This window comes from Centroberyx gerrardi, chromosome 8 (genome assembly GCF_048128805.1).
Source record: "Centroberyx gerrardi isolate f3 chromosome 8, fCenGer3.hap1.cur.20231027, whole genome shotgun sequence".
Lineage (NCBI taxonomy): Eukaryota > Metazoa > Chordata > Actinopteri > Beryciformes > Berycidae > Centroberyx > Centroberyx gerrardi.
Window position 1 is genome coordinate 13,909,154 of NC_136004.1, and position 26,581 is coordinate 13,935,734.

The following is a 26,581-nucleotide window of genomic DNA, read 5'->3' on the forward strand; positions in this document are numbered from 1 at the left end:
TCAGAAGCCAGGAAGGAGCTCCCAGCAGTGAGGAGGAAACACACGTCCTGTCACGTTGCTTGTTATTAGCAGGGACAAGGCTGAGAAGAGATGAGACGACGGGTGTGTGTGTGTGTGTGTGTGTGAGTGTATCTAGGATGGGGGGGTACCACTTCTCATCTCAAACCACTTAACCCAAGTGTCCCCTGTCCATATAGGCTGGCAGCAGTGGAGTTGACAGTACTTGGCTAGTGTGTGCCCTAGTCTCTCATTCCCCCATGGTCTACTATAGGAGGCCAGCATTCTGTCACTTTGGGCCCAGCTATCAATTCAGGGCCCGCGGCAGTGTGTGCTCTTGGAGGCCAACTCCCAAGAAAATTGCGAGCAATAATGGAATATGTGCATGTTCAATGCCACAGCAGACAGAGACTATGCATTCTATTTTCCACTGCTTTAACTCCACCAAAAAGGCCATAACAAAATAACCATAATAATAACCATAATAATAAGAAAAGTTGATTAAAAAAACATCTACTCAATGGAAAAAAACTCCCTTTGTCCCTTTGACCTATCCCCATCATGAAAATATTTGTGTAGTTGGTCTAGTTCAAGGCTTTTCTAAATTCCAAATGACACTGGCTACATACGGGTCTGGTCAGAAGAGACAGAGCCAGTGTAATGACATAGTCAAATGGTTTGAAAAAAGAAAAGCAATAAGCTGTGCTTGATTAAGCCAGCGGGAGGAAACCTCAGTTCAATTACAGCTTCCCTCCTGCTAACAGCAGTCGCTGCCACTGCCAGCCAGCCAGCGAGTCAAACGGCCATCTAACCAGTCGGTCAATCAGCCGGCCTGTCATCTTGGTCTGGCTTGGACCTGTGCCCTAATGCCAGGCTGTCTGTTGGAGTGGAAGCACACTTGCCATTTCTCATATGCTCCTACAGCAGCCTAGAGCCATGTTAACACAGCCTAATGCGTTCTAACAGATAAAAATGAAAGATAAAAGAGTCGTGTGGCTCCTCTCAACCTTCATGACCCGCTCTGGCTCTTTTCATAAATTCAATACCCAACCTGCCAGTTCTTCCTCTCTTGCATTCCACTGACAGTGTGCAAAGGCCTCTGAAACAGGACCATTTAACACCAATACTTCTCCACTGTAATAGCAATAAACACATTTGTTATGTTTTTTTCTATTTATCTGTTCATGTTTATGTTCAATTTGATGTTTTTCCTTAATTTTATTGCTCTTTATTTTTCCTGTAAAGCACTTTGTATCACCGTTTTCATAAGTGCTCCATAAATATTTAGTGATTAAATTATTTTTAATTCAATTTTATGGCATCTTCCCTATGTGGTTTGCTCAAACCCATGTGTAGAACTGTAAAGGAAACGCTTATCTTGTTATGTGATGAATATGTGAAACTGAAAAACACTTTCTCATCAACATCAGATGTGTTAAGTGATTAAGAGTGCCAACATCACTAAAAATATACATGATTCAAGAATTCAACTATGAAAAGTGAGGAAAACAAGATAATTTGAACTTCTGTGTATTGAGTTTTGATGTAATTGTGGTTTCTGTTGCCAATTGACCTTTGTCTTTGTCATCTTGATCTAGATGTTTTTACAAGCCACTTGGGGGTTTCCTTATCTCACCCACACAGACTGTATTTGGGTTTTTCCAGTTCTTCTCATTTCTAAGTGCAACTAACCTAAACCAAAACCTTAAAACTGTGGTGAAAGTAGAAGAAGAGCAGTGATGGCAGAGGAGGGGATCTGGTCAGTGCATGAACCAGTAGCCTTCAGATGAACCTGCTCCCTGGTGACTCCTGCCCTTCTCTAGGCCAACTACCTGCTGGTGGAACAGCAGATGTCTGATACGGGGCATGGTGTGTGTGTGTGTGTGTGTGATTGCATTGAAGACGGCAGAGGGGATTTACCACGCGAGGGCAGCTGAGGAGAGGTGAGGAGGTGGAGGGGGGAGTGAGGCGGAGAGTTGGTGGTCGTGTGGGAGGGCACTCAAAGGGCTGATGGGATATCCGTGTGTGTCTGTGTGTCAGTCTGTCAGCCTCCTGTCCGGATCAGCCTTAGCAGTGTGTGTGTGTGTGTGTGTGTGTGGTGGGGGGGTCTAACCTCCCTCTGCACCCCTCCTGTCAGCCAGCACACACTGATAGGATCAGACCTGGGCATGACCCATCACATGCCAACTCCTCGCACTCGGTCTGACCTCCATTTGCCTCTCTCCAGCTCTCCCTCAGCCCCTCCACCCATCCACCCCTCCCTCTGCCCCCCCCCCCACTCATTCGCTCTACAGGTGTTCCTTTGTTCCCTTTCACTCCTCACATTTTTTTCCTGGTCTGTGCATTTTTTGGCCTGCTTTGCTTCATGTTTTCTACGCTTCAAACTGTGGGTGGAAACCTCGACCTCGCAACATAGACAAGAGAGAAGACCGCTGGTCAAACAACTGTCTTATTTCAGACACATGAGCAGACAAAATTTCTCAGAAGACACAAACATGACAAAAAGACTGCTAGAACTAATTTTGACAGGCTGCTCCCAAGATGAACACGTGACGTGACATGACAGGTTGACAGAAGCTGACAGTGAGATGGACATGCAGCGACAGTCAGTACAATATCCGATCTGCTGCATGCACCTTGTTACACCCCTTTTTGTTAATTTTGACACTCAAAAGGATGCTGTGTGTGCATTGTGCCCTATCTACACCAACATTTGGAGGAACAAAAAAACTATGTATTGATGGAGAAACTAATGACTGCATGTAATGCAATCTCCACAATTGGACTGCATGGACTGAACCCATGGCCAGTGGAAATTCCCTTGCTGATTTTCTTCCCTTGATCTTTGGCAATTTCAAATGTAGTCTAGTGCAGGACACTCAAATGGGGAAGTAGACGCAGGGACAAAAACTTATACTATACAAGTTGATTTAAAATGTATTTAGAGGCTGCACAGAAGGCAGCCTAAACACAGCCAACGTTCCACAGAGCCCTCCTCAGGGCGTCCCTGTGTCCCACATCTGTCCTCTTACGCCCACGTTGTGCTCTAGGCTCTTATGAAAATGTACCTGAGAGACTAGCAGTGGCACTGACAGACAGCTGTGTTTTACTGACCCAGAGCCGGTCCCTTGGCTGGTCCAGCTGTGGGAGACGGGTTCGCCCCTGAGGTCCGCACGCCTGGGACTCCCACCTAAACTCCCCAAGGCGGGCAGGTAGGACGACACCTGTCAGAAATCACACATACACACAGGGTTAGACAGCGCCGTTACACTGTGGATGCGTGTGTGTCTTCAGGGGACTAAACAGGCACAACGGCACCAACTGTGAGAGTGACAAAGCCAGATGTTCAACAGCACCCTGATATAACGCAATGACCACATCTTTTGCCTCTGTGGCACAGAATTGTAATATACTCTAGACCAATTTCACACTGCCCTGTTGACTAATACAACATTCTCTCTTTAATGATTCAACTCTTATACATAGGTATAAAGTGGAAAAAGGAAGCAAACAATTAAAACTACTTATAAAAAATGTTTTTGTGATAAATACAGTAATGTAAATGTCTTTGTTTATTCAATTACTTTATAATTGCGTGCGTTTTTATGAGCATTTGTGTGTGTCTGTGTGTTTTTATGAGCATTTTACGAGCTGGCAAGCTCTGACTTTCAGTGTCACCACTGCCAATGCAAAGGGACTTTTCCAGTACTTGAACTGAAAAAAGAGGCTGAATAGCCACCTCTAAACTTATATTTTACACATTGTCTATCAATCAAAAACTGCTTAGTTAGCCAATGTTCTATAAGGTTTTTGATGACCTTACTAAACAACACAAGACTGAATTATATCAAGTAAAGGGTGCTCGCCCCAAATTATGACAACAAAGCCTATCAATGGCAGATTGCCTATGGATTATGTAAAATAGAGGAGAGATGAAAGGAATAAGCTTTACTGGGTGGCAGGTAATGCGAAATCAAATGAAGAAAAATAAATAAATAAATAAATAACACACCATCTTCTTGAGAGAGAGCGGTTCATCTCCCACTGTGAGTCCATTTCTGCAGCACAGATTCCTGAACATGGCATCTGCTGTCACCAGCTTGAGTCTGGTTGAGGGAATCCTGACAACCAGCTCCACCAGAACCACTGGAGACACATCTACAAGACAGAATAGAGGGAAACTATCTCAACAGGAAACATCAGATCACATATTGTCAATCACAATTTAAAAAAAAGAAAAAAAGAAAAAGAAATCTTCATCATTTTCGTCATTATTTTCAAAATTAAAATAAATATAATTAAGGACAAATGTAACAAAAAATATACCTGCATTGCATGTAGTGTGCCATTGCATTTTAAAACAATGATTTCCAGTTCAGACTTGGGTGAAGGATTTTCCTTCCCAACGTTAGGTTACGTTTTCCAAAAAAAAAGCTTCTTTGTTAGGTTTCCCTCTTTCCTTCCCACCGGAGCTGATTCCCTTTCTATCTTAACTTTTGTTTTGGTCACGTATGCATGGTGCACATTCAAAGGTTGTGGCTTGTCACACATAATGGAAGCGCTTGATTTATCACAACCGGGACTTTCAGGGGAATTGACGGAACAGAAGTCAGCTAACAGGTGAAGAACTCCACACTGCAAGGCTCCCTTCAATTCTCTCAAAGCACCAGAGAAGTGACGCTTCATGCGCAAATTGAAGGGAACCTTGCAGTGTGCGGACCGTTCTTCACCTGTGAATTGAAACATCCTTCCTATCATCTATTTTTTTATGTGGTACACCGTACCCTGGCTGATAACGGCGATGTGCTCTGCCAGGTCCTTCAGGCCCTTCTCCACCAGGTTGTGGTTCAGTTTAAAGTGCTGCTGACACCAGAACTCCACCATCACAGACAGAAGGTCCAGCAGGTTCTCAACCAGCCGCAGCTTCTGCCTCGCATCCCTCTCAGTGTGATCCTTCAGTGGGGGGCAAACAATATCAGGTTGAATGCCACACTGCGGAGTTAACAAGCCGCTAAGAGTAGGCGTAATCATTTTGTCTACTGTCCAGATAGTAGTGATGTAATATACCAAACAAGGAGTGATGATGTACAAGCTCCATGGTATTTACCTCCATGGCGGCCTGCTCCCAGACTGAGGCCCGCACCAGGAGCTGGGTGAGCTGCTTCACAGCCCGGGACAACAGAGTGGTGCGCTCCCACACGGTCCAGAAGGTTGCATAAAGCAAAGAGCCTGACGCTGATGCCTGAGAGACTCTTACTCCCTGAGGCAGCAGAGAATCCCTGAGGCAGAGAAAGGGTGGGGTGAATAAAGAAGGGATTTCACAACTGAAAATGCTTTGTTGCAAGTACAAAAAGAGTAACACACGCTCTTACATTAAAAATGGCAAAAAAATGGGGAAAATGATGTTGTCAAAGTTACAAAGTGGGTGTAAGAGGGTTTGAGAGATAAAATTATAACACTGTACTTTTTTGAAGCTTCCATATAGAAGAGAGGACTGTTATTACTCTGATTAGTGGTACAGATGGGAGGACCGGTTAGTTAACATGTTCATAAAGCATTTGTAAACTTTTAAAAAAATAGTTTATAAATGCTTTATGTTCTTGGGCTACTGTATGGTGTCACAAATTGTTTTAATAACTCATAATGGAGCTACCACTTTTTCTCAAAAACAGTTTAAAAATGTATGGAACCAGTAAGACATGATTGGCTTGATGAATGGTTTTCAAATAGCATGCAGAAAAGCCTGCTGTCATATGAGACAAGTCCCGAAACAAACTGAAACCGCTTACAAATCTAGTTTCATCTAAGTTTTATTGTACATTACAGGTAAGGTAGATGAAATAGTCTGTCCAGCTGTAGGGTAAAAACCGCTTCCCCGACACTGCGTTATGCTTTAAAAGTGAAAGCGTTCCAACTCAGTGCTGCGGCACACATGGCGGTGAAAACATAAAGATTTGCTGAGAATTTCTGGAATATTTAACTCATATCTGTGGGAAAATACTGAAACATGCAAGTAGGTCTGAGGCTCTGTTAATGAGGGGGATGGAAAAATGACTACAGGTCCACAAACTTCAGTAATTTGAACATAAAGACAAAAGAAACAACCCTATCTCATATATGCACATCTCTTTAAGTCGTTACCCAGTGGTGACGGAGTGGAGTTCCCCCTGGAAGAGTTTGAGAACAAATGCCAGGATGTCACTATAGAAACGTAACAGCGTTGGCAGGGCGGGCCCAGGGAGCGGGTGACAAGTGTCCTCGCTGGACAGACAGTACCTGGAAGGACACACAGATATGGACAAACAATGGACATGAGAAAATGTTTAAGTGTTGAAGAAATAGCAGAATGCTTGTGTCACTGAGGGCAATTATCTCTTTCCTAATATCCAAGCAATTAAGATAGTGTGTGAATACGTTGACAGGAACTCTCACGTGACACGAGCTAAGATGTTTACCTGATGGCTGTCTCTAAAAAAGGCCAGAGCCCTGTCTTACACTGGGGACACTGCAACACCTGGCTGAAATATTTTTTCACGGTGCTGGGAGCCAGCCAGGGAGGGTTGGTCATCAGCAGGCTGTGCAGAACCTGCTGGAAATTTCTGAAGAAGAAAGAAGGGGCATCACCCTGTAAGGTAAAGAAGAGACGAGAGTTTGAGCTCGAGTGGGGCACTTTGGGATGCTAAAATACACCAGTGAGGTTCACAAAAAGAATGCAAATTTGTATTTCAAACAGTCAAAGTGACACTGGAACAAATTCAGCGCAAATGATGCCAACAAGGTGAGCTGCAAAATGCTAAAAGTGTTATGAGTGCAAGTTATACCCTTATACATTTTGGCCCCTAGGCTTGTGCAGCAGCAGGTGGGAAGTCTGGTAATTCTGGTCGTACCTGCAGAGCGTACTCCAGGAGGGAGACCAGGTACGGCGCCGGGGGCAGAAGGCCTGGGAACAGAGCACTTCTGATCGAGTCTAACGCTTCAACGAAGAGACCACACTCTATCATGCTGCCAACATTGTTGAAGTCTGCTTCCGCCGCCTGGAGGGTTAAAGGGATGGGGAAAGAAAGAGATAGATGGAAAGGAGGGGGAGAAATGGCATACAAAGAAGAGGACAGACAGAGAGAGGTGGAATAAAGGAGGGTAGAAGGGTAATGAGAACGAGAAGTGAATGGGCATCCGAAGTTCCTGGGGGTCATTTCTGACTGTCAGTTATTGGCAAATAGCATATGGAGTCAGAAAGCACAGAATGGAAATACATGAGCACTTATAATAGCAATCTGATGGAGATCCACTTGGGTAAGGCATGGACAGGACAGTGGAGAGTATTGTTAATAGGCCTGCCAATCAAAACTCTCAGATCAGCTGACAGCACTGGTTAAATCGGTGACCTGGGTATGATACGCCCTTGCTCTAGATGTCACTTTCCATTGGAACGTATGACATAAAGGAAATTGAATGACCCGATCTTCTTGATGAAACACATAGTTATTTTAGAGATGTATAGTACTGAGCATGAGTGTGTGTGTGGGTGTGGGTGTGTGTCTACCTGTGAGTGTGGACGGTACGGGTCACGGTAACCCAGAAATTCAAGGAAGACTAGTCTCGTCCGCCCCTGTAGAAAAAGACCCCATTAAAAATGTCAAATAGGTATATGCTTAAGATGCAGCCAAGGCAGTCATTCACATGACCACTGAACAGAATGTGGTCCAACTCGTGTTGAGCTTTCACTCCACAATGATTAGAACCTAAGCTTCAATGCTTCTGTAACATGCACACACACACACACACACACACACACACACACACACACACACACACACACACACAAATACACACCTCCCGTTTGATGACATATTCCCTGAGCTCTGTCTCCAGCTCAGAGAATTCAACACCAACAAAACTGGCTTCCTGTGCCTCGGCTGGCTGATCATCTTTTATGTTGAAATTCATATCAGCACAATGGCTCTGTCAAAGAAAAAGGCAGTTTGTTTTGGACTTTTTAAAAACAATTCCAAGCCAATATTCTCAAGCTACAACAGCTTTAATATGAAGCTAGCTCAGTTTTGAACATAAAAACAAATCTGCAACATGTTTGAGCTGAACAGTTGTGATCTAGACATGCAGACAAAGAACCAGGAACAGGTCCAAGCAACTAATCAGAAGCAGAACTTGTGAATATCGAACAGAAAAGATTAGAAAGAAGCAAAAAATACACAATATTAATCAGTGAAAAAAACAAAACAAAAACAAAGCAATGAGAGAAATCGGATAAAGCCCTGCGATCAATTCAAACCATATCATAGAAGGGGGGCAATCAGGGGGTTCCCCAAGCGCCGGCTGCCGGCTATTTAGCCGTCTAACGTTACCCACCTCTGGCCGGCTACTTTTATAACTGAAGGTCACTAAGGCTACGTACACACTGCCAGAATTTGGTAGTGACAACCGAATTGAGTGAATGCGCATATGTATGGCACACGGGAGTCACTCCACTCCTACGATATCGCGGTGGCTGTAAATAATGTCTGTAACCATAGTAACGTTTACTTCAGATCAATATGGCGGCTACCATTGCCTGTATTTTCGGTTTACTTGACACCAGTAACCACCAGAGGCGTCAATTTATCCATAAGGTCTTAATAAACCGCCACTGACAGCGGCGTCACATTCTCTTTTTTCACCGCATGGACTTGATAGTTTTAACCGCAACATTTGCGCCGAAGACCGCAGAACTGGTAGGAACAACCGCAATGTTGAGGAAACAGACTGGATAGAAAATTTGAGAATGTCTCACAACACTTACCTCCGTCTCTTTCAAATTAACGATGGTAATGTTACGTAACGTAACGTAACGTAACGAGTGTTTCACCTTACGTCACATAACAAAAAGTTGTCCAGTCCGGTTTTGCTACACCCTACGCGGACTAACCGCTAACCGGACTAACTGACTGAAGAAAGTACATTAGACATTCACAATTAATAAAGATTATCCGTTTATTTTTCAATTGAGCATTGAGCCTTTACTAAAAATGTTTATTCATGTTATTTTAATTGTCATGCTTTCATAAACATATTTAAGGTTTGGTAAAAAGTGGCATCACCGGAAAAATGTATCTTGCCGCCACAAACATCCCTCAGCCGGTTACTTTACCATCTGGCTGGCTACTCAAAAATTTGGGGAACCACCTTGGCAATGCTGTGTTAAATCATCCCCTCTTATATAAAATGATCTCTTACCCCAAAGAGGTGCTGGACGATGTGGGTTACGGGGTAGCAGGGAGCATTGTGGGTCTTTGAGTTCTCTGTGACAGGTTTAGCCATGACATGCGTGATGATTGCATGAGGGGGAGGAGGGCAGCGGTATACTTTGGCCTTGCCTGCTTTCAGAAGCCTGGAGAATAGAAAAGTGTGATTCTGTCATTTAAAGGTGCGACACATTTAATAACATTTTAATTATAACTGGATGCATTTTTGCTTAACTATCCATCTGAATTCACAGAATGAACATGTTCACTGAATGCTCAGAGTGGAATAACAGATGTCAAGTCAGGTTAGCTTAACTCTATACCAACATGGGTGAAAAAACATTTTCTGTGACACCTTACCGTTTGAACATGGCCCTACGGCCGGGCTCTTGAACCATGAGAAGGACCCGCCAGCCCTGGAAGGCCCCCGCCAGGCTCCCACTGGCCACCTTCTCCCTCCACTGCCTGACGGGGTAGAAGGCAGCGGCGCTGCCTGAGGAAATGGCTACTTCATAAGGCCCCTCTGCGAGCCAGGAGCCACTCTTAACGCTGTCCAACACATACTCTGGAGTCACAACCCACTTCCCTGGTAGAAGGGGAAATGAGATATAAAACACTGTCACATCACAAAAATCAAACGAGAGGGAGTATATCGCTGTTGCACAGTCAGTAAATTGTGAACTTCTGCCTGCTAGGACAGCTGAAGTGATATGAAGCAGCTTTGTTAGATGAGCAATCTTAATATGATTAGGCTAATTGGCTAATTAGCTGATTTTACTCCTGTTGCTATAACATTCATCATCATTATCATGATCATGATCACTGACCTGCAGCACAGGCTGCCAAAAACTTCTCGCTGGACAAGACTTGAGGGACTATGAGATGGGTGCTGCCTTTCTGATAGACCTGGAAGACAACAACTGCATCAATCTCAGCTGTGGAAATGCAGTGACCATGGACACTACAGGAAACAACACACAATGATGAAGGGCAGGGACACAACAAAAACACACAGTAACAACCAGACCTGTGTTTTCTTATGCTACAGACAACTGATGTTCCTGCAGGAAAGGCACTGCAATCTTAAGGATTAAGTACAACAGTCAGTGGTGTTTTACATCACATGTTTTCACCTATACGAAATTAGCCTGACTTTCAAAATCTATATCAAACTCTATAAACCCATGTTTGAAAAAAATAGTACCAAAACAACAAAACAAAATCAAAAACACAGATCTATCCTTAAAGACAAGTATGTTATAAAACTATTATGTAAGCCTCAAGATGACTCATAACTTTAATAATAACACATACTGTGCTTTACTTTCATATCAGCAATATTTTTTGTAAGAGTAGACACCATGTTCATTTTCGTAATAGACATCATCATGAAATCTCATTCTGGAATGAAACTTCCTATGCTGTAAGTGGGGAATGGCTAAGAAGTCTGTAATACATTATGTTCCCTCTTAGACTACAGGCACTAGCTAAAGCAATCTACACAACACAGAAACTATAACAAGAGGCAACTGAGAGCAAGGATGCAATAATGGAGTCAAAAAATACACTCCCAAGCATCAGAAACCAATTGGGGTCACTCTCCATGCACAAATCACTGACTGTTTATCTTTCTCTGAGTGAACATGTCTACTTGACAGGCTCTAGACGCAGCCACATAAAAAAGAACTGCTGTCATCGAGAGGCACATTTCCCTGCTTACTTCCCGAGAACACAAAAGCCTAGACTACCATACTATTTTCCTATTATGGGGGACGACAGTTAACTAGGGATCTACCATACCAGCACTCACTGGTAAATCAATACAGTTCAACACTGTCAGCGGCCTGAATCATGTCTGATTTACAAGCAGATACATACAGGAATATAATAAAAAGCCTTTCACAGAAAGTGGCTGTTATAGGAATTCATACAGAAGAGATTCAAAGTCTCAAGAGGATAAAGCTTTTTAAAGATTAAAGCCACTAGGTTGGCCATTAACAAGACAGTCAGTCTAGGCCTCATACAGTTCACAGATGTAATGTTTGGCTGAATATTTTACAGGCTGCCCAAAATGCAAAAAACCCCAGCATTTTATTGAAAAAAGTTGTAGCCAGTACAATACTCACTGAGCCACCGATGTATTTCCCGCCCAGCTGCTGGATTCCATGGACCAACTTTCTCTTCTTAGTGTGGATCTTGATCCCAGAGATTTGAAACACATACGTGGAGCTCGCCATCCTAAAGAGGGAAGTGAAGCAGGGATATAAGTGGCAAAAGTGAGTTTTGTCAGGAAAGTCTGGAAGACAGTCAGTAGTGGGCTCACTGAATTCATTCTATTCATGAAAATAATGATTGAATTCCTGTCTGGCTACATGACTTACACTGGTTTCACCATAAGTTATAAGCAGTAGAAACATAGGAAGAGTGCCATCTGCACAGTCTCATATTTTGCCTTTGACAGTTCACATACAGTATTATGCTGCATTTACCTTGTTGGGGGGCAGCAGTAGGCCTAATGTTAGAGATACTAATAACTGCATGCAAGTAAAACGTTGCTGCAGGTCTACAAATAGCTTTCTGCCATATTGAGTGTTTGGAATGCACACAGTCTTGCAGAGTGGACTAAATGGACATGGTTCTGTCTGTGCTGATTCATGTTCATTTGGCTATATAAATCCCTGTCATCTGTAGTTAACACAACGGATTGACCATGTACCTTTCTCGTTCATTTGATGACAGTGTGTCCCAAGGTTCCAACTATGTGCTGGCGCGCCAAAATTCTGACGTTGACAACAACAGCCAATAGCATGATCAATGCTCGGCTCAATTCCGACGTGTGTCTGGCTACGTCTTCGTACAATATGTTTGACTTAAGGCACAAAAATAAACGGCACCTTTGCTCAACAATGCACACAAATCTTCGACATGGATTACTTCCTCATACTTATCAGACGAGCTCCGTCCACCCCTCAAAAGTTGACAGCAAAACATTCCGGGCGACAGTATAGCGAGCTGTACTATCGGAGGAGGGGGGGAATTCACATATTTATGCGTATTGTACGCATTAGCAACCTTGAATCGAGTTCGTTTGGAATAAAAAATACGTGAATAACCACTTCATGTATAATTTATATAAAATAATATCGGATATTTGCAAAAGTTGCGTATTAATTCGGCAATGTGGAATTGATTGACCCCATTTTCAATGTCAGTTGGACTTTTCCAGCAAGCGGAAGTTTTATGCAGTTACTTCCGGGTGGTTGTCACGGACGCTCTCTGCACCGAAATAACAGGATAGCATGTAACGTTACCTGGTGTGATATCTGCTTTAGGGTTGATCACATTAAAACGTGCTCCCTGACAGAGAAATGCATGTGAAACCGGTTGTTTGTAGCGACCACGTGTAACATATTTAACCACCTCAATGTTTTCCTTCTGAAACGTTCAGCGATAGCGTTTAACATGTTTTATGAGCCCTCATCCTCCTTCAAACTGTTTTAATGATTATACAGTTGAACGCAGTCTGGTGTGGTGGCATATTTGCTGTAGATTTTTGCCTTGTTTGCCCTTTTGGTTTGATATAGAGATTTGTATCTCCGGTTAATAGTCAGAAATGGGTGACAGCATAAGCTCATAGCTTAGTGCATATTTTACCACCTTGGTTACTAAACCCACTGGGAATGGATTCACCATAACATCATCGGACTTGAGAGAAAACTGAGGGAGTTTCTATACAACATAAGGTAGGCTACACACATTGTGTTTCCCTCAGAATGTTAGCAAGTCAAATTGAATTGAATTGATGTAGATGTCAGTTTCACAGTGATAGGTGCAGTAAATGGCACTCTGTAAGGGTACCGAAAACCTGTCAAGGACAACAAACCAATAGCAATTGTTTGTCAAGCTTTTAATAAGCAATCTACAAATCTATAGGTCTCAGTCGAAGAGTATCCCACTAATCTAGGATCTCTAGTGAGGTCACATGGCCATATACATCACATAGAGTCAAACAGGTCTCAGATCTGCTATTTTAAGACTCTATACCCACAGTCCCAGATCTCTTCACTCATTGATGGGTTGCTTACACCAAGTTATGTGGTATAGAAAAGAATATCACCAGATGACATTTAGGCTATTTTGTTTATCACTAATCTTTCCATTTTAAGATTTATTGATTCCTGGATTTGTTGTACTTGACATATTATGTATATTTTTAGCTGTAAAGTAATTAAACACATAGTGGGACAACAAATGTGTGTGTGTGTGTGTGTGTGTGTGTGTGTGTGTGTGTGTGTGCGTGTGTGTGTGTGTGCGTGTGTGTGTGCGTACACTGTATATGTCACCTGGCCTACTCTATGCATGTTTAGTACAGCAGTATTTAAGAGTATTGGAATCGTGACAGCTGGATTACCATAGGCCACACATTATGAACTGCTCCTACAACCCGTGACAATATTGTCTTGTTTTTTTTATTTGTAGTAATTGGCTCATTGCTCAGGGTAATACAGTTGAATGATTAGGATTATTCCACAAAACAGCGACAACAAGTAATACCACGATGAAGTCATGTATTATTCATTCCTTCAATTTAATCACAAAGGCGTTTTTCATGTTGATGCTGAGTTGTTGCACAGTAGTTACTGTACAGTCTTTCAAAACATATTTGATGAAGACATTATGTCCATGTGTTTCCCTCAAGAAAAACAAGTGACCAATACTTTAAACAGAATTAACTTTCTAAATTTAGAAGGAATATGACTATTTCAAATTTGATGAGACTATAGCCTATCTCTAAGCAGACAGGGACTTTGCGTGAAGAAGAAAATCAGTCAAAAGCAATACAGTGTAGCAGAGCTGCATGGCTGCACAGTAATAGCATGCTCCCCCCTGAGCACACATTAGATCGCTCTCAGCAGCATTGTGATCTTAGAATATGTACCTATTTAATTTATTATGTTTCCTTTACAGCTGACTGTTAGGTGCCCCCTTTAAAATAATGTTGACTTTAACTTGACGTGCTCTAAGTGGCTCTAAAGCGGCGGCCTGGGGGACGTGCTGCTAAATATTTCAGGACAAACTCATTACTGTAAATGGGCCTGTGTGTTAGCCTAGCTGGGGTAGACAGGCAGCAGCAAGAGAGATAGGACAGTGATGTGTGTGTGTGTGTGTGTGTGTGTGTGTGTGTGTGTGTGGTTTTCTCCCCCCCTCTAATAGCTGTAGAGTCAATGTCTCAGGCAGGCAGCATCTCAGCGCCTGGCCCAGTTGTCCCTGTTGCAACACTCTGAAACACACAGGGGCTTCTCCAACATCTGCTTTGAAAAGAGCTAATGACAAGACAATGGAGACCGGATGATTTAAAGTATAGTACTAATGAGGCCCCGTGTGCTGACTGGAGGATCCTGACACACACACACACTCATGTGTACACACACACACACACACACACACACACAAAAGAAAACAGACAACATGTAAGCAGGCCAGGAGGCAGACACCCAACAGACCTATGCACATACGGACTCTCTCTCCATCTGTCTGTCTGTCTCTCTCTCATACACATGCACACATGCAAGCACACACACATACGTAGAGAGCAGTATGGAGTTGCAGACAGACATACTCAGACACACACACACTACTCAAAGTCACATGCGCACACACTGTCTGTCTCGACCCATATAATTACAATGTCGAGTTTCTAATCCATGGATTGAAAATCTTCTTCGCTTTCAGCAATGGCTGCGTATAGACTCCTTCTCAGACAGTGGCGCAGAGGGAGTGTGATGATGATCGGAGGGGCGAGGGGGGGGACACAGAGAGAGAAGAAGAGAGGGGGAAATAATAAAGAACAAGCTTAACTGCCGAGGCTGTCAGCGGAGGAAAATAATATTTGTCCAGCTGGACAGGCCTCCCTTTGTGCGGGCTAAATGAATGTTGAGCTTCCTGTCTGCCCTGTCAGGGAGAGTGGCGTAGGCTGTATGCAGCCGCGAAGAAGCGGAGCGGAGTGCGGGGAGCTGTTTGGAGTTTGACAGGGATTATTAAAATCAGAGCAGATGACGAGGAAAGGGGCGAGAGGAGGAGTGTGAGAAAGCCAAATTGACACAGACACTCTCCATTACCTTCCACTTGACTCACGTTGATGACAATGTTGATATGAGACCCGGCGACGCGGCACCGGCGCGGGATTGGCTGTTAGCATGAGCGTTAAGCACCACAGGGTTGGGGGGCGGCCCCCGGCTCTGGCAGAGACGTAAGGAGATGAGTTGTTTATTTAAAGCCTTGACTGAAGAGCACCGCACCTCATTGTTTATTTATTTGGTCTGTTTTTTTCCCCCAGTGTTAACTCACTGTAGTGTCAGAAGGTGGAAGTGGTTAGAGGCTGAGGCAATGCATTTTGATCAGGGGTCCTCCTACTGTAAATGATTTTCTGAGGAAAAGGGAGGGGAAGTGGAGGAGAGGCAGAAAACAGGTTTTGTTGATGATAAGCTTCCTTTTGTTTCAGCTGCAATTGATTTGTGCCTCCTAATAAGACTCTTGTTTGAGGAAAAATCAAATTATTACGGACCATATGACTCATATATGGTGGTGTGTGTGTGTGTGTGTGTGTGTGTGTGGTTGAGGTGGGGGTGTCTTGACAGACAACTGTGACAGATTTCTCAGTTGTATTTGGTGTCAGTTCATAAGCATTTGTTGATTTAACCGAAACACCGCTGTCTATCTTTTCCTTTATTAAGTTTTATGAACTGGCACATGCCATGTACAGTGCTTTTAATGCTATACAGTAAGGCTGTCTCTCTCCCTGACATTATCTCTCTCTCTCTCTCTCTCTCTCTAACTCCATTTCCCAGCAGAGCCGTATGGAGTGGCCAAGTGATTTTCCTCAAGACCATGCCTTTGTGGAGTTGCTGGTTCCAGGGATGTCCAGTGAGCTGGACTTCCAGCAGCTTCTCCAAGACACAGAGGAGAAGCTCAAACTCAATGCCAGCAGGTCAGTCAGAGTAGCTGTCTATATCTAGTTTACATTTCCCACCATCACTTTGCAATATATGCTGTAATTCTTTTTTTTTTTTTTTTTACATGTACTTGTTTTTCATTGTTTTGAAAATCCAAACTGTTCTTTCATAGGATTTCATTCCACATATCTTGTCACACTAGAAGCTTGACAATAGCCCTATGATACATCACGCTGGTGAAATTTACCATGTTCTGTAAATGCTCTTGAAAAATGCCCCTCTTAAATGATCAAAATGGACCAAAAACTACCACCAATGTGCCCCTACAATCTTTCCAAGCAAACCTACATCCTTGTCAAGCGGTATCAAACCCAGATTGAAATGTACTGCTGCTGTCCCATCTGACAAAGACGCCCCAGATAAGAAGAGATGGATGTGACAATAAAGTTTATAAGGCGACATGCTTTTGAGGGATTATTTCCTGGCGGAGACTTCCATTTCTTCCTGTGGGTGTCAGGTGATCAACATTAAGCAGAGCGTAACGTAATGGCGCGCATTGATATGAAAACACTCAACTCAGGGACAGTGAAATAACCATAAAACAGAAACTCTGACAAAGCCAAATTAAGGCTTCATGTTTACTGTGATGGATAATGTAGCTCGGGCAATTTTCAAGTGTGTGGAGGTTGTTTTTCATACTGTACTAGAATGAATGGCAGCAAATGGCTCTTTCTGAGGGTAGGAAAACGAGCCGTGATATCTCCAACTATGCTGACTGTGTGCAGACACCAGCAGGAAGAATGTAAAGGAGAGGGGCAACCGAGACGATTGGCACAAATTAAAAAAAAAAAACACTGGTACTATCCTATCAGCAGCACCGGCAGTGTTCCAAAGGTAGAAATGCGAAACCATGATTGGAAACTGAGAGAATTTTCTGTCTGTCTGTCTCTCTCTCTCTCTCTCTCTCTCTCTCTTTATCTTTCTATCTCCCTTATACACACACACACACACACACACATACACACGCGCACACACACAAACACACACACACACTGTCACTGTCACTGTGACTGACACTGTCACTCAAAAGGCCCATAAAGTCATAAACCCATCACAAAGTTCAGTCAATTCAAACTCCTGAATGAAGACATCAAATTTAATAATCAGATTTTATCCCGTAAAGTTGAGAATGCCTTCATCAATGGCTACAGTTTATAAATTGCTGACTTTGGGACTGGAACCGCTTTGGTCTTTGTCTGTGGATGTGACAGTGTGTGTTTGTGTGTGTGTGTGTGTGTGTGTGTGTGTGTGTTCACGGCACTAATGAGCCTCCCAGCCTTTGCCAAGAATCTGTCAGAGATGTCAGATGTTTTTTTTCCCAGATATTAAGGGCTCATTTGAACAGTGAATGGTAAATTTACACACACTTTGTTTATATGTGATCTATTGTGAGCTTGAACAAAACAATTACCTCTGAAAAGGCCTGTGGTTAGAAACGTCAGGGAGCCGAAACTGCATAAATATATGTTTTTCATTCACAATAAAGGGATTTACTCTCCGCTGAGAGAAATCATTGATTTCCACCATGTCAGTGTCTATTGGATTGCATCTATTTCCTTAGCGCATTGTTGAGGGCTTTCACGGAAATATAATCTTTCCACGGTTGATACTCTCTACTGTCCTATCTGTTCATGATTGAACTGATTGTAAAGATTCCCATAAAGAGGCCAAGATCAAGACTTATACAATTTTGGAGCCTGTCTTTAAAACGACACATAATCTCACATGTATCCTAAAACTGCAAACAGCATTGGTACAAATTCATTTGATGTGAGTTAGTGGGAGTAAATGAGTTTGAATTTGTCCTCCAAGTTGCATCATCCAGTGGGCCGCTGTGAAGGATGATATTGGGAAGGTGTAGTTGCCAAATTAGTGCATTGAATTTGGCCTTTTAGGAATTTAGATAAAAAAAAGAATTAAAAAGTTAATAACATGAAAACTGGAGGAAAAACCTCTGTTGGGGATTCAATTACACCAATGAAAGGAGCAAAATAGACTCGATGTATTATGGATGAAATGCCCTTTAACAACTTACACTTACTTCCTGTGCACTGCCACTGAAGACTGAAATGTAGTCTGCCAGTGTTATGATGGCAGACAGGGATAGTTGGGGACTAGAAATAGATTGATAAGGAGAGAGAGAGAGAGAGACAGAGAGAGAGAGAGAGAGAGAGAGAGAGAGAGAGAGAGAGAGAGAAAGAGAAAATAAGGAGAGAAATCTATATTTCAGGTCTTTTATCCTTTGTGGCGTTGTGAGGCCGAGGGCAGATGATGAGGGACAGGCTAAATGTGGCGAGTGAACAAAGCCTCACTCTGGCACCATTAGTGTCTGGGACCCATCCCTTCCTTTTTTTTTTTTTACCTCTCCCTTTCTCTCTCTCTCTCTCTCTGCCCCTCTCTCTCTCTCCCCTTCTTTCTCTTTCTTTCCTCCTTCTAAATGGGAACATAATAATTGAAGATTCCACATCTTGAAACGAAAACCCTTGGGTAGGTAATTCAAGGCTTATTACCGAAGGCCGGGCCATTTTTCTGCTTTCTAAGCATTAAAGGGTTATTTTGTGTTCCTGCAGATGGGAGAGGGATAACCATTATGAGAACAAAGGGTCCAGATAATGGAGAATGGGGCTAAAAATAAGGCAATCCTCCTCTCGCCGTGGGGGACCACTGGTCAGTGTCTCTGTCAGTCTGTGGCTTACTTCCTCCCAGACCACTTCAGGACAGCCCTTATGCTGTAGGGACACACACAGGATCTGGCTAACAGTAGGTCTCTCTTTTGCCCCAACCAGGGTGGGCTGCAGACATACACACACACACACACACACTCACTCACCTGCTGCCTAATTGACTTATCGGTGTCTGGGACAAATTACGGAAGTGGATGAGAGGAAAGAGAAGAAGTAAGTGATGGAGAGAGAAAGAGAAAGAGAGAGAGAGAGAGAGCTGCCCACTCCCGTGAAGGACTTTAACCTGTTTATGGGTCAAAGTGACTGGCCTGCTCCCAGTTCTCAGATGTCAGAGATTTGCCTAAGAGCTGCTCCCTAATTGAAGGAGATTAAGATAGGCTGACAACGGAGCCGGCTCCCCCAAATTGAAATGCTGTAATCCATTAGTTTTCATCAGATGGGACAGTGGCGCGGCACGGGGGCTGGGTGGGGGAGCGGGGGAGCGGGGCCGGGGAGGGGTGGGGTGGGCCACCAGGAAAAGGCCTCTAATGAAGTGTCAGTGCGGACCTGCGGACCGCAGACATGCCTCCAGTTTCACACTGCTAAGGCAAATGGCTCTCACGAGTCGCCTGCCAATCTTGATCAGGATACATCAGTACTTTTAAATTTGATTCTGTGTGCGCGTGCGTGTGTGTGCACGTGTGTGTGTGTGTGTATCCAGTGTACATCAAGAGCTCATTTCTTTTTGTGTGTCTGCGTCTGCATGTGAGTAGGTGGATTTAGAAAAGTCTGCCACACTAAAATACATTGCCGGCTTCCATTTCTACAAAAAAAAAAGAAAAAATACAATTTAATCCTCGCAGTATGTAGTTGATTTTGTGTGTAGCTGTGCGTGACACGTGTGTTCGGTTAGTATATCGGCTGTATCTGCTCTCCGGTGTCGTTGGCCGGGCCGGGTGGCTGGGGGCCGAGGGCCGAGGGCACTAAGTGGGCCACGGGCCGGGCCAGGACGGGATCTGTTTTCAGCCTGCTCATTCAAGCCCATTCACTCCTCTTCCCCTCGCAGAATGGGGCCCTTTGATGGAGCAGATATTCGGTTCTCAGGCGGCTGGTTTGGCACCGACTGGAGCTGGGGCTTATTTGAAAGGGATCTTCCTGCCCCCCCTCCCCCCCCCTGTAGGCGAGCGGAGGGGAGCGGAGCGCGACAGACAGACAGCCCCGCAGCAGCCCACCCACACTAAATTAATTCTGACAAGGAACTTAAGATAACGTCAAAGCGCTGACTAATCGCGGGATTGGGTTTCTGTAAGTCAGGGAGCTGTGAAATGTGCCATCATATCTAATAAAAGACCTCCGGTTGCTCCCTTTCTCTCTCAGCGGTGGTGAAGGTGGGGGGGAGCGGGGTTGCGGTGTCGACTGTCTAGCTAGACCGCTCTGAAAAACAATTAGATTTCACTTCAGCGGTGTGCGCGTGTGTGTGTGTGTGTGTGTCAGTTAGGGCGAGATGATTGACATGTTTGTCAAGAGGCCTAAAGAAACCTTTCCTCCCGGTTTCCTCTGCTCTCTCCTCTCATTCTCCGAGTCTTTTGTCGAGTTCCACCTCGGTGTTTTTGCCATTACGGCTTTGTCCATTGTCGTCCTCGCTCCGAAAGTTGAATGGTTTTATTTTCCGCGACTCCTCTGTTTTCTAGCCACTTTTGCCTTCCTCTTCTCTCATTCTCTCATTCTCTTTCTGTCTCTATCTCTCCTTGGCGTCTGAGCCGTTGGCAGTGGAAGTCATCAGGTTCGGAGCTAATCCTGCCAAGTTGATTAGGCTGCAGGTAGCTCTCACACTGGCGGGCAAAAGGTCGGAACATTGTAGAGAGCTGGATGGACTTCTTGACACAGACCATCCACACTGACTTTATAACTTACAGCACAAGGCCCTAAGGAGGGGTAATTGAAAGGAGAGAGAAAAGAAAAGAGAATTAGGAAAGTAAGATAGTTTTCGAGGGGAGAGAGAAAGAAACGGAGGGGGGAAATGGAGAGAGAAAAAATGCGGAGGCAGTGCTTGAAAATTTATCTGAAGGTGGCAGCTGGAAAAGAAAAAAAATAGCGAGTTTGCAGTTGCTGTGGCCATTAGGGTACATTGTTTTGCTCAGTGAAGACAAGAGTGAGATGATGGGGTGTGGGGCTGGAGTGAGAGAATGAAAGAGCCATTTTGTTTCCTCTCATGGTCTATGGCTTTGTATGGGTTTGAACCCAAAACGATTTCAAGTCAACAATTTCCTTCTGTTGCGTCCACATATGGCGAACTTGAGTCCCAGAGCAAGAGACTAACTGTAACATATTTTATTTGAGTCTCAGGCTGTAGAAAAAGTTTACATCTGGTCTCTACAATAGAACAGAGAGGCTGGAAAGGTGTAGTTTAGCCTGAACGCTTGTGAAACTGAATAAGACAAAAGTCATCCAATTCATATCCATAGTGTAGCCTACTTAAGTTTGCTGTTTTTAATGAACTTCAGAGAGTCGGTGTGAAGTGAGCTACAGATGGAAGCCCATTTAAAACCTGCTGTCTATGTGAAGTCCTGGGGTGGAGCCCAGAATGCACATCCACGTTTATGATGTACAATAAATGGACATACTCTCTGCTGCCTTTCAGTTCGACAGTGAGATTTCATTACAAGACATGGCGCCAGTCAGAAATCTATGCTGAGAATGCAATTTATTACATTTCTTTCTTCTACATTTCATATCTTCTCTTTTCGCGCTTTGCTTACACTGACTGATCCTGAAAAGGGAACAGAAAACCGTTGTTATTTTAAGTATGTGTGGAACATTTTCTTAGAAAGGCATTGCTCTATTCTCCTTAGAGGAAAAAAAGAAAGTCCAGAAGTCGCGCAAACAAACCAGCATTTGAACAATCCTTTGTGTTGTTTCAAGTGGTGTCTATTAATTTTACACAGAGCGCCTTCAGCGATTCTGAGCCATGCTGGTTATGCTTGGACCTTGGTAGAGCTGTGTTTTACAGCTAGTGAGCTCTGGGCAAGCATAGTTAAGAGTCTCTGCACTAACACAATCTGTCACAAGTTACAACGTTATCTTTCCTATACCCTGCACACATGCATGCATGAATGTAGGCACACACACACACCCACCCACACCAATACAGAAACACACACACACAGGATATGGTCAAAATAAAGGAAACACACCATAAAGGCCCACCATAATGAAGGGCTTTGGTGGTTCTGCACTGGTGTGACATGCATTTCCTGGCGTGGAACCAATCCAAACACACACACACGCTCACACACACATATAAACACACACACGCTATATAATCAGGGTTTCTGTCAGTCAGCAAGTTGGTGTCAAGAGAATAAAGTGAGAAGCTTCGTCTGGCCTACTAAAAAAGGAGATAGCAAGAGAGGCAGAGAGAGAAAGAAAGAGAGGGAGAGAGAGAGAGAGAGAGAGAGAGAGATAGCATGAGGCAGTGTTCAATCTAGAGGATAGCGGTTTGTAACAGTCTATAACATTTTATCCCCTTGCGTTTTCCCCTCTGAAAGGAAAGTGTGTCAGATTGAACGGTTATTTAATGTGTTGCCATTGGAAGACATCTGGATGTGTTCATGGCCCGGGAGCAGGCAGGAGGCAGTTTATAGGCCTGCGGTAGGGGATGAGCTGTGTGATGGGGAAATGGCACTTTGGCTCTGTCTCATACACACACACACACACACACACACACACACACTAAGACACACAAGATTGTGAGACAGACAACATTAATTACTGTGTGCACTACCGTATACACACATTTATTTATGCAGGTGTGTGCACATGCACTCTCATGCGGACGCACATACACTCACACAGTATGCGAGTCCACAGTACCACATAACGCATACACACATTTAATTATGCAGATATGTACACATGCAGACAAACACACACACATACACACACTGTGTTACGTAGGCAAGTGTATATGCATTGATTTGCATGGAAATGACTAAACATGACGGGCCCAAAGATGTCATTTCTAATCTGTCACATTAAAGGGGAAACAGAATAGCTGATGCAGTCTGTTAAAATCAAAAGGGCTGTGTGTGTGTGTGTGTGTGTGTGTGTGTGTGTATGTGTGTGTTTGTGACAAGGGCGGAGAATAAGACGTGAGACGGCAAGAAGCGTGTGTCTCAGACGCCTGCCGACGCCTGTAACACCACTTCACACCAGACGCTTAGTACACACTCACACACTGATATATCGATGTCTGTGTTCATTACTGTTGATGCTTCTGTATCTGTCTTCTCTCTTCTCACGGTAGAGAGAGAGAGAGAGAGAGACAGGGAAAGAGAGAGGGAGGGAGAGGGAGAGAAAAATGTAATGTGGTGTGTAGGTCAGTGTGTATCTTCAGTGTGTCTTTAATTTGTGTGTGTGTGTGTGTGTGTGTGTGTGTGTGTGTGTGTGTGTGTGTGACAATGTGGCTGGTTTTTTAAGTAGTTCCTGTGTGTGACATGTCATTGCATGATGTGGATGTGGATGTGGTGTATCAGTGTCTGCGTCTGTGTGTGTTGTAGTACCGTATACTGTATATAGTACCAAAGCTGTCAGACTCATACGGTGTATCTCTCTCTTTGCACTCAGTATTGAACAGAACCTGAAGGAGCTCCAGGCCAAAATGGGAGACTCCTGGTCGGGCGAGCGTCCTCCCAGCCCCACAGAATGCCTGCAGTGGTTCAACCTGAGGGCTTCCAGCAGTTTCAGGCCTGTTACCACGGGGCATCAAGACCTCATGGACTTCCTCAGAACTTTGGTAATGCATCAAGATGATGATGACAATACTGAGTATGATGGTGATCATAATAATAACGATGGTAATAATGAGCACTTTTTTCCAAACAGAGTTACAAAGCGCTTCACAGATAATAAAACAATAATAAATTAGAGCTCGCTAAGATGAGCAATAAAACAGTCGGCAGATGACTGATGAATGGCCGATGATGATGACGATGATCGAGTTGATTATGATGATTTTATCGATATGCATTGATATTGCTCAGTAGCCTCAATTTCCTGCTTAATTGCATTGACATTCCATTATGGGCATTTAGCTATCTGTTGATCTGCAACTTCTCTCTCTTCATTTACAACACCTGTAGATATCCAGAGATAACCCACCAGCCAGCAAGTGTATTTGGCTGCAACAGTATTTTCATACCTTCTGTATAAACACCATTCATATTCTGGCTAATAAGGTCAATTTCGCACTGGCCTGGTCTTAAAAAAATACTTGCTATGGGCTATTGGGCTAGTGAAATCACCATCTGTACATTGCATTCTCTACACAGTCCATCTCCTTCCAGTGATATTAACATCTCTATTGATCTTCTCTTCTGTTCAGCAACAGTACCTGAGATCAGAAGAGGAGGGCACAGAGGAGGTGACACTCCAACTATTGCTCAATCTGTCCGCCCAGAGTGGCGTCTCCTTTCCCTGCACCCCCTCCTCCTCTTCCTCTTCCGCCTCTCTTACTCCTCAACAGACTGCCTCCTCCATCCCATTCATCCACACTGTCAGAGATGACTCTTCCCTAGAGGTAAATACACTAGGCTTGACTTGTTAAGTATACCTGTGTAATCGCACTGTGCATGAGATTACTACTATTCACAGTCTGTATTCAACAGTTGCCTGGAGTTGTCTATAGTTGCACTTGCCTTCACTTTATCATTTTCTTAAGGTGCAGGAGATGTGGGACGACGTGCGTGTCCGGCTGCGCCGCCACCTGCTGGACCGGCTGTCTTGCTGCAGCCCGGAGCATCAGGGAGCCAGACGGGTTTACACTCTGTCCATCCCCGAACGGATCCACTGTCTGCAACAGCTGTGCTTCCTTTACCCTGAGTCTGAGGTGCTCACACATTACCAGGTGCAGTACAATTGTGAAAAATATTGTGAAACATTGAGAATTTATTCATTTATTTATTTATTTATTTATTTATTTATTTATTTATTTTCTGCAGTGAATATAATATTTCATCATTGTATGTACATTTGCTAGTCAGTGTGTTGTGGCATCTCTCCACCATAGCTCAGAGATGAACCATATTATTCTTTAGCCTGGATATTTCCTTAAATCCCAGAATCAACAATGTGGACTTTTTCATACCAATATCATGGTATAACAATGATATTAAAACAGTATACCATCTGGATATCATTTGCCCAGGGCCTGAGAAGCCACTCTGTGCTGGCTCTCCTGCACTCTGCCCTGAGCTCCGGCCCAGGCGGCGAGACTGGCTTTGACCGGCTCGCTGTGGGCTTCCGCTCTGTGGCCCCGGCCCTGACCCAGGCCCTCAGAGAGGAGCTCCATGTCCTTTCGAGGCTAGCGGAGCCACACGCCATCCTGGGTTTCCTCAACGCAGCCTACCTCAGCACTGTGGCCCGGGAACTGGCCTCCATGATGGAGAGAGAGTGTGAGACAGCCCTGAAGGACAACACCTCGCTCAGCGGCAAAATCGGGAAATATTCAGCCAGGTCCAGGGCAACTGTAGGTCAGTGGCTGTTTTTGTTCTTTTCTTGCACTCTGGTTTATTCATTTTCCTCTCTGCTTTTCTAGAACATAGTCAGTGGTTCTCAGTGTCATAGTTACATACATGTACCCTACTGCTCCTCTTTCATCTTTCCTTTCTCTTTCTACCTTCTTTTCATCCCTCTTCTACTGGTTATCCAATAAGGGCCAAGTATTTTTCCTCTCTCCCTAACACAGGGCTTAAAGACCTCTGGCCAGGTGCCTGATTTCCGGCATATGGACGTTTTAGATTCACAAACTATTTTCGACAAAAAAAAAAAAAACAACTCACTCCACGTGGGTTTTTTGTTTTTTACATTTACCAATGGAATGCAAGCAAGTTTTTTTTTTTATCCAATGAACAGCAACAGCAGCTACTTTCTATCACAATGTAGCACCGATTCCGTAGTGTAGCACAGCTGAAATATGGAAACGAAGTTTATGAAAGCTGGTAAAAAACAAACGGCGATAGGTATGGATTGAATAAACGGATGGAGACGGGAAACCGTTTGACACTTGGTGCGACAAATTAAGGGAACCGGGTGTTTGTTCTGCACTGTGTGCTCAACCAGCAGAAAGAAAGTGCTCTTTCCACATGAGGTAAATCCCAGACACAACGCCGCTATGCGCGCACTCCGATATCTGACCACACCGGGAGCGACAGTTACAGCTGCCGCTCCAGCAGCAATGACAGACCGGAACGTGATCTGTCTTTCACAATTTACAATCATCATTCAGCATAAAAATGTGGCATTGCTTTGGCTGTTCTCTACAGAGCTCCCCAGGGGTTACCTGGTAAGAAAAAAATAATTGATGTGGAAATCCATACGGGCACCGATTGGTAAACCGTGCGCACGGAATAGTAAACCGTGCCCTCGAATTAGTAATCAGTGCGCACGGAGTCCTAAACCATGCCCGCAGATTTGTAATATGTATATTGATAACGTCAAACAGGGACACCACAGCGGCCCACAGAGTTGCATATACAATTTAATTAACATGCTTTTTCTACAAGCATGATTTATAGGGAGTAAATAGGTTTCATATTGTCACCAAAACACACATCGGATCATAAATTAGACCTACTGATGTGATTAATCAATGGTTATGGTTCACATATGC

At 43.9% G+C, this 26,581-nt stretch overlaps 2 protein-coding genes across 2 annotated transcripts in view; one reads left to right on the forward strand and one right to left on the reverse strand.

Annotated features, from left to right (window-relative positions):
• slf1 (SMC5/6 complex localization factor 1) overlaps positions 1-12,096 on the reverse strand; it is a 33,679-nt gene extending 21,583 nt beyond the window's left edge. Inside the window, exons 1-14 of the mRNA XM_078285300.1 lie at positions 11,953-12,096; positions 11,363-11,474; positions 10,064-10,142; positions 9,597-9,822; positions 9,229-9,382; positions 7,831-7,959; positions 7,541-7,606; positions 6,885-7,031; positions 6,453-6,622; positions 6,139-6,273; positions 5,105-5,276; positions 4,782-4,950; positions 4,010-4,155; positions 3,108-3,221 (exon numbers count right to left, since the gene is read on the reverse strand). Of these exons, the coding sequence (XP_078141426.1) occupies positions 3,108-3,221; positions 4,010-4,155; positions 4,782-4,950; positions 5,105-5,276; positions 6,139-6,273; positions 6,453-6,622; positions 6,885-7,031; positions 7,541-7,606; positions 7,831-7,959; positions 9,229-9,382; positions 9,597-9,822; positions 10,064-10,142; positions 11,363-11,473 (1,818 nt within the window). The 5' untranslated portion in view covers position 11,474; positions 11,953-12,096. The remainder of the gene's footprint in view (positions 1-3,107; positions 3,222-4,009; positions 4,156-4,781; positions 4,951-5,104; positions 5,277-6,138; positions 6,274-6,452; positions 6,623-6,884; positions 7,032-7,540; positions 7,607-7,830; positions 7,960-9,228; positions 9,383-9,596; positions 9,823-10,063; positions 10,143-11,362; positions 11,475-11,952) is intronic.
• A 3,997-nt stretch (positions 12,097-16,093) lies between these two features.
• kiaa0825 (KIAA0825 ortholog) overlaps positions 16,094-26,581 on the forward strand; it is a 115,774-nt gene continuing 105,286 nt past the window's right edge. Inside the window, exons 1-5 of the mRNA XM_071927495.2 lie at positions 16,094-16,224; positions 23,539-23,707; positions 24,296-24,490; positions 24,632-24,817; positions 25,118-25,442. Coding sequence (XP_071783596.2) covers positions 16,094-16,224; positions 23,539-23,707; positions 24,296-24,490; positions 24,632-24,817; positions 25,118-25,442 — 1,006 coding nt within the window. The remainder of the gene's footprint in view (positions 16,225-23,538; positions 23,708-24,295; positions 24,491-24,631; positions 24,818-25,117; positions 25,443-26,581) is intronic.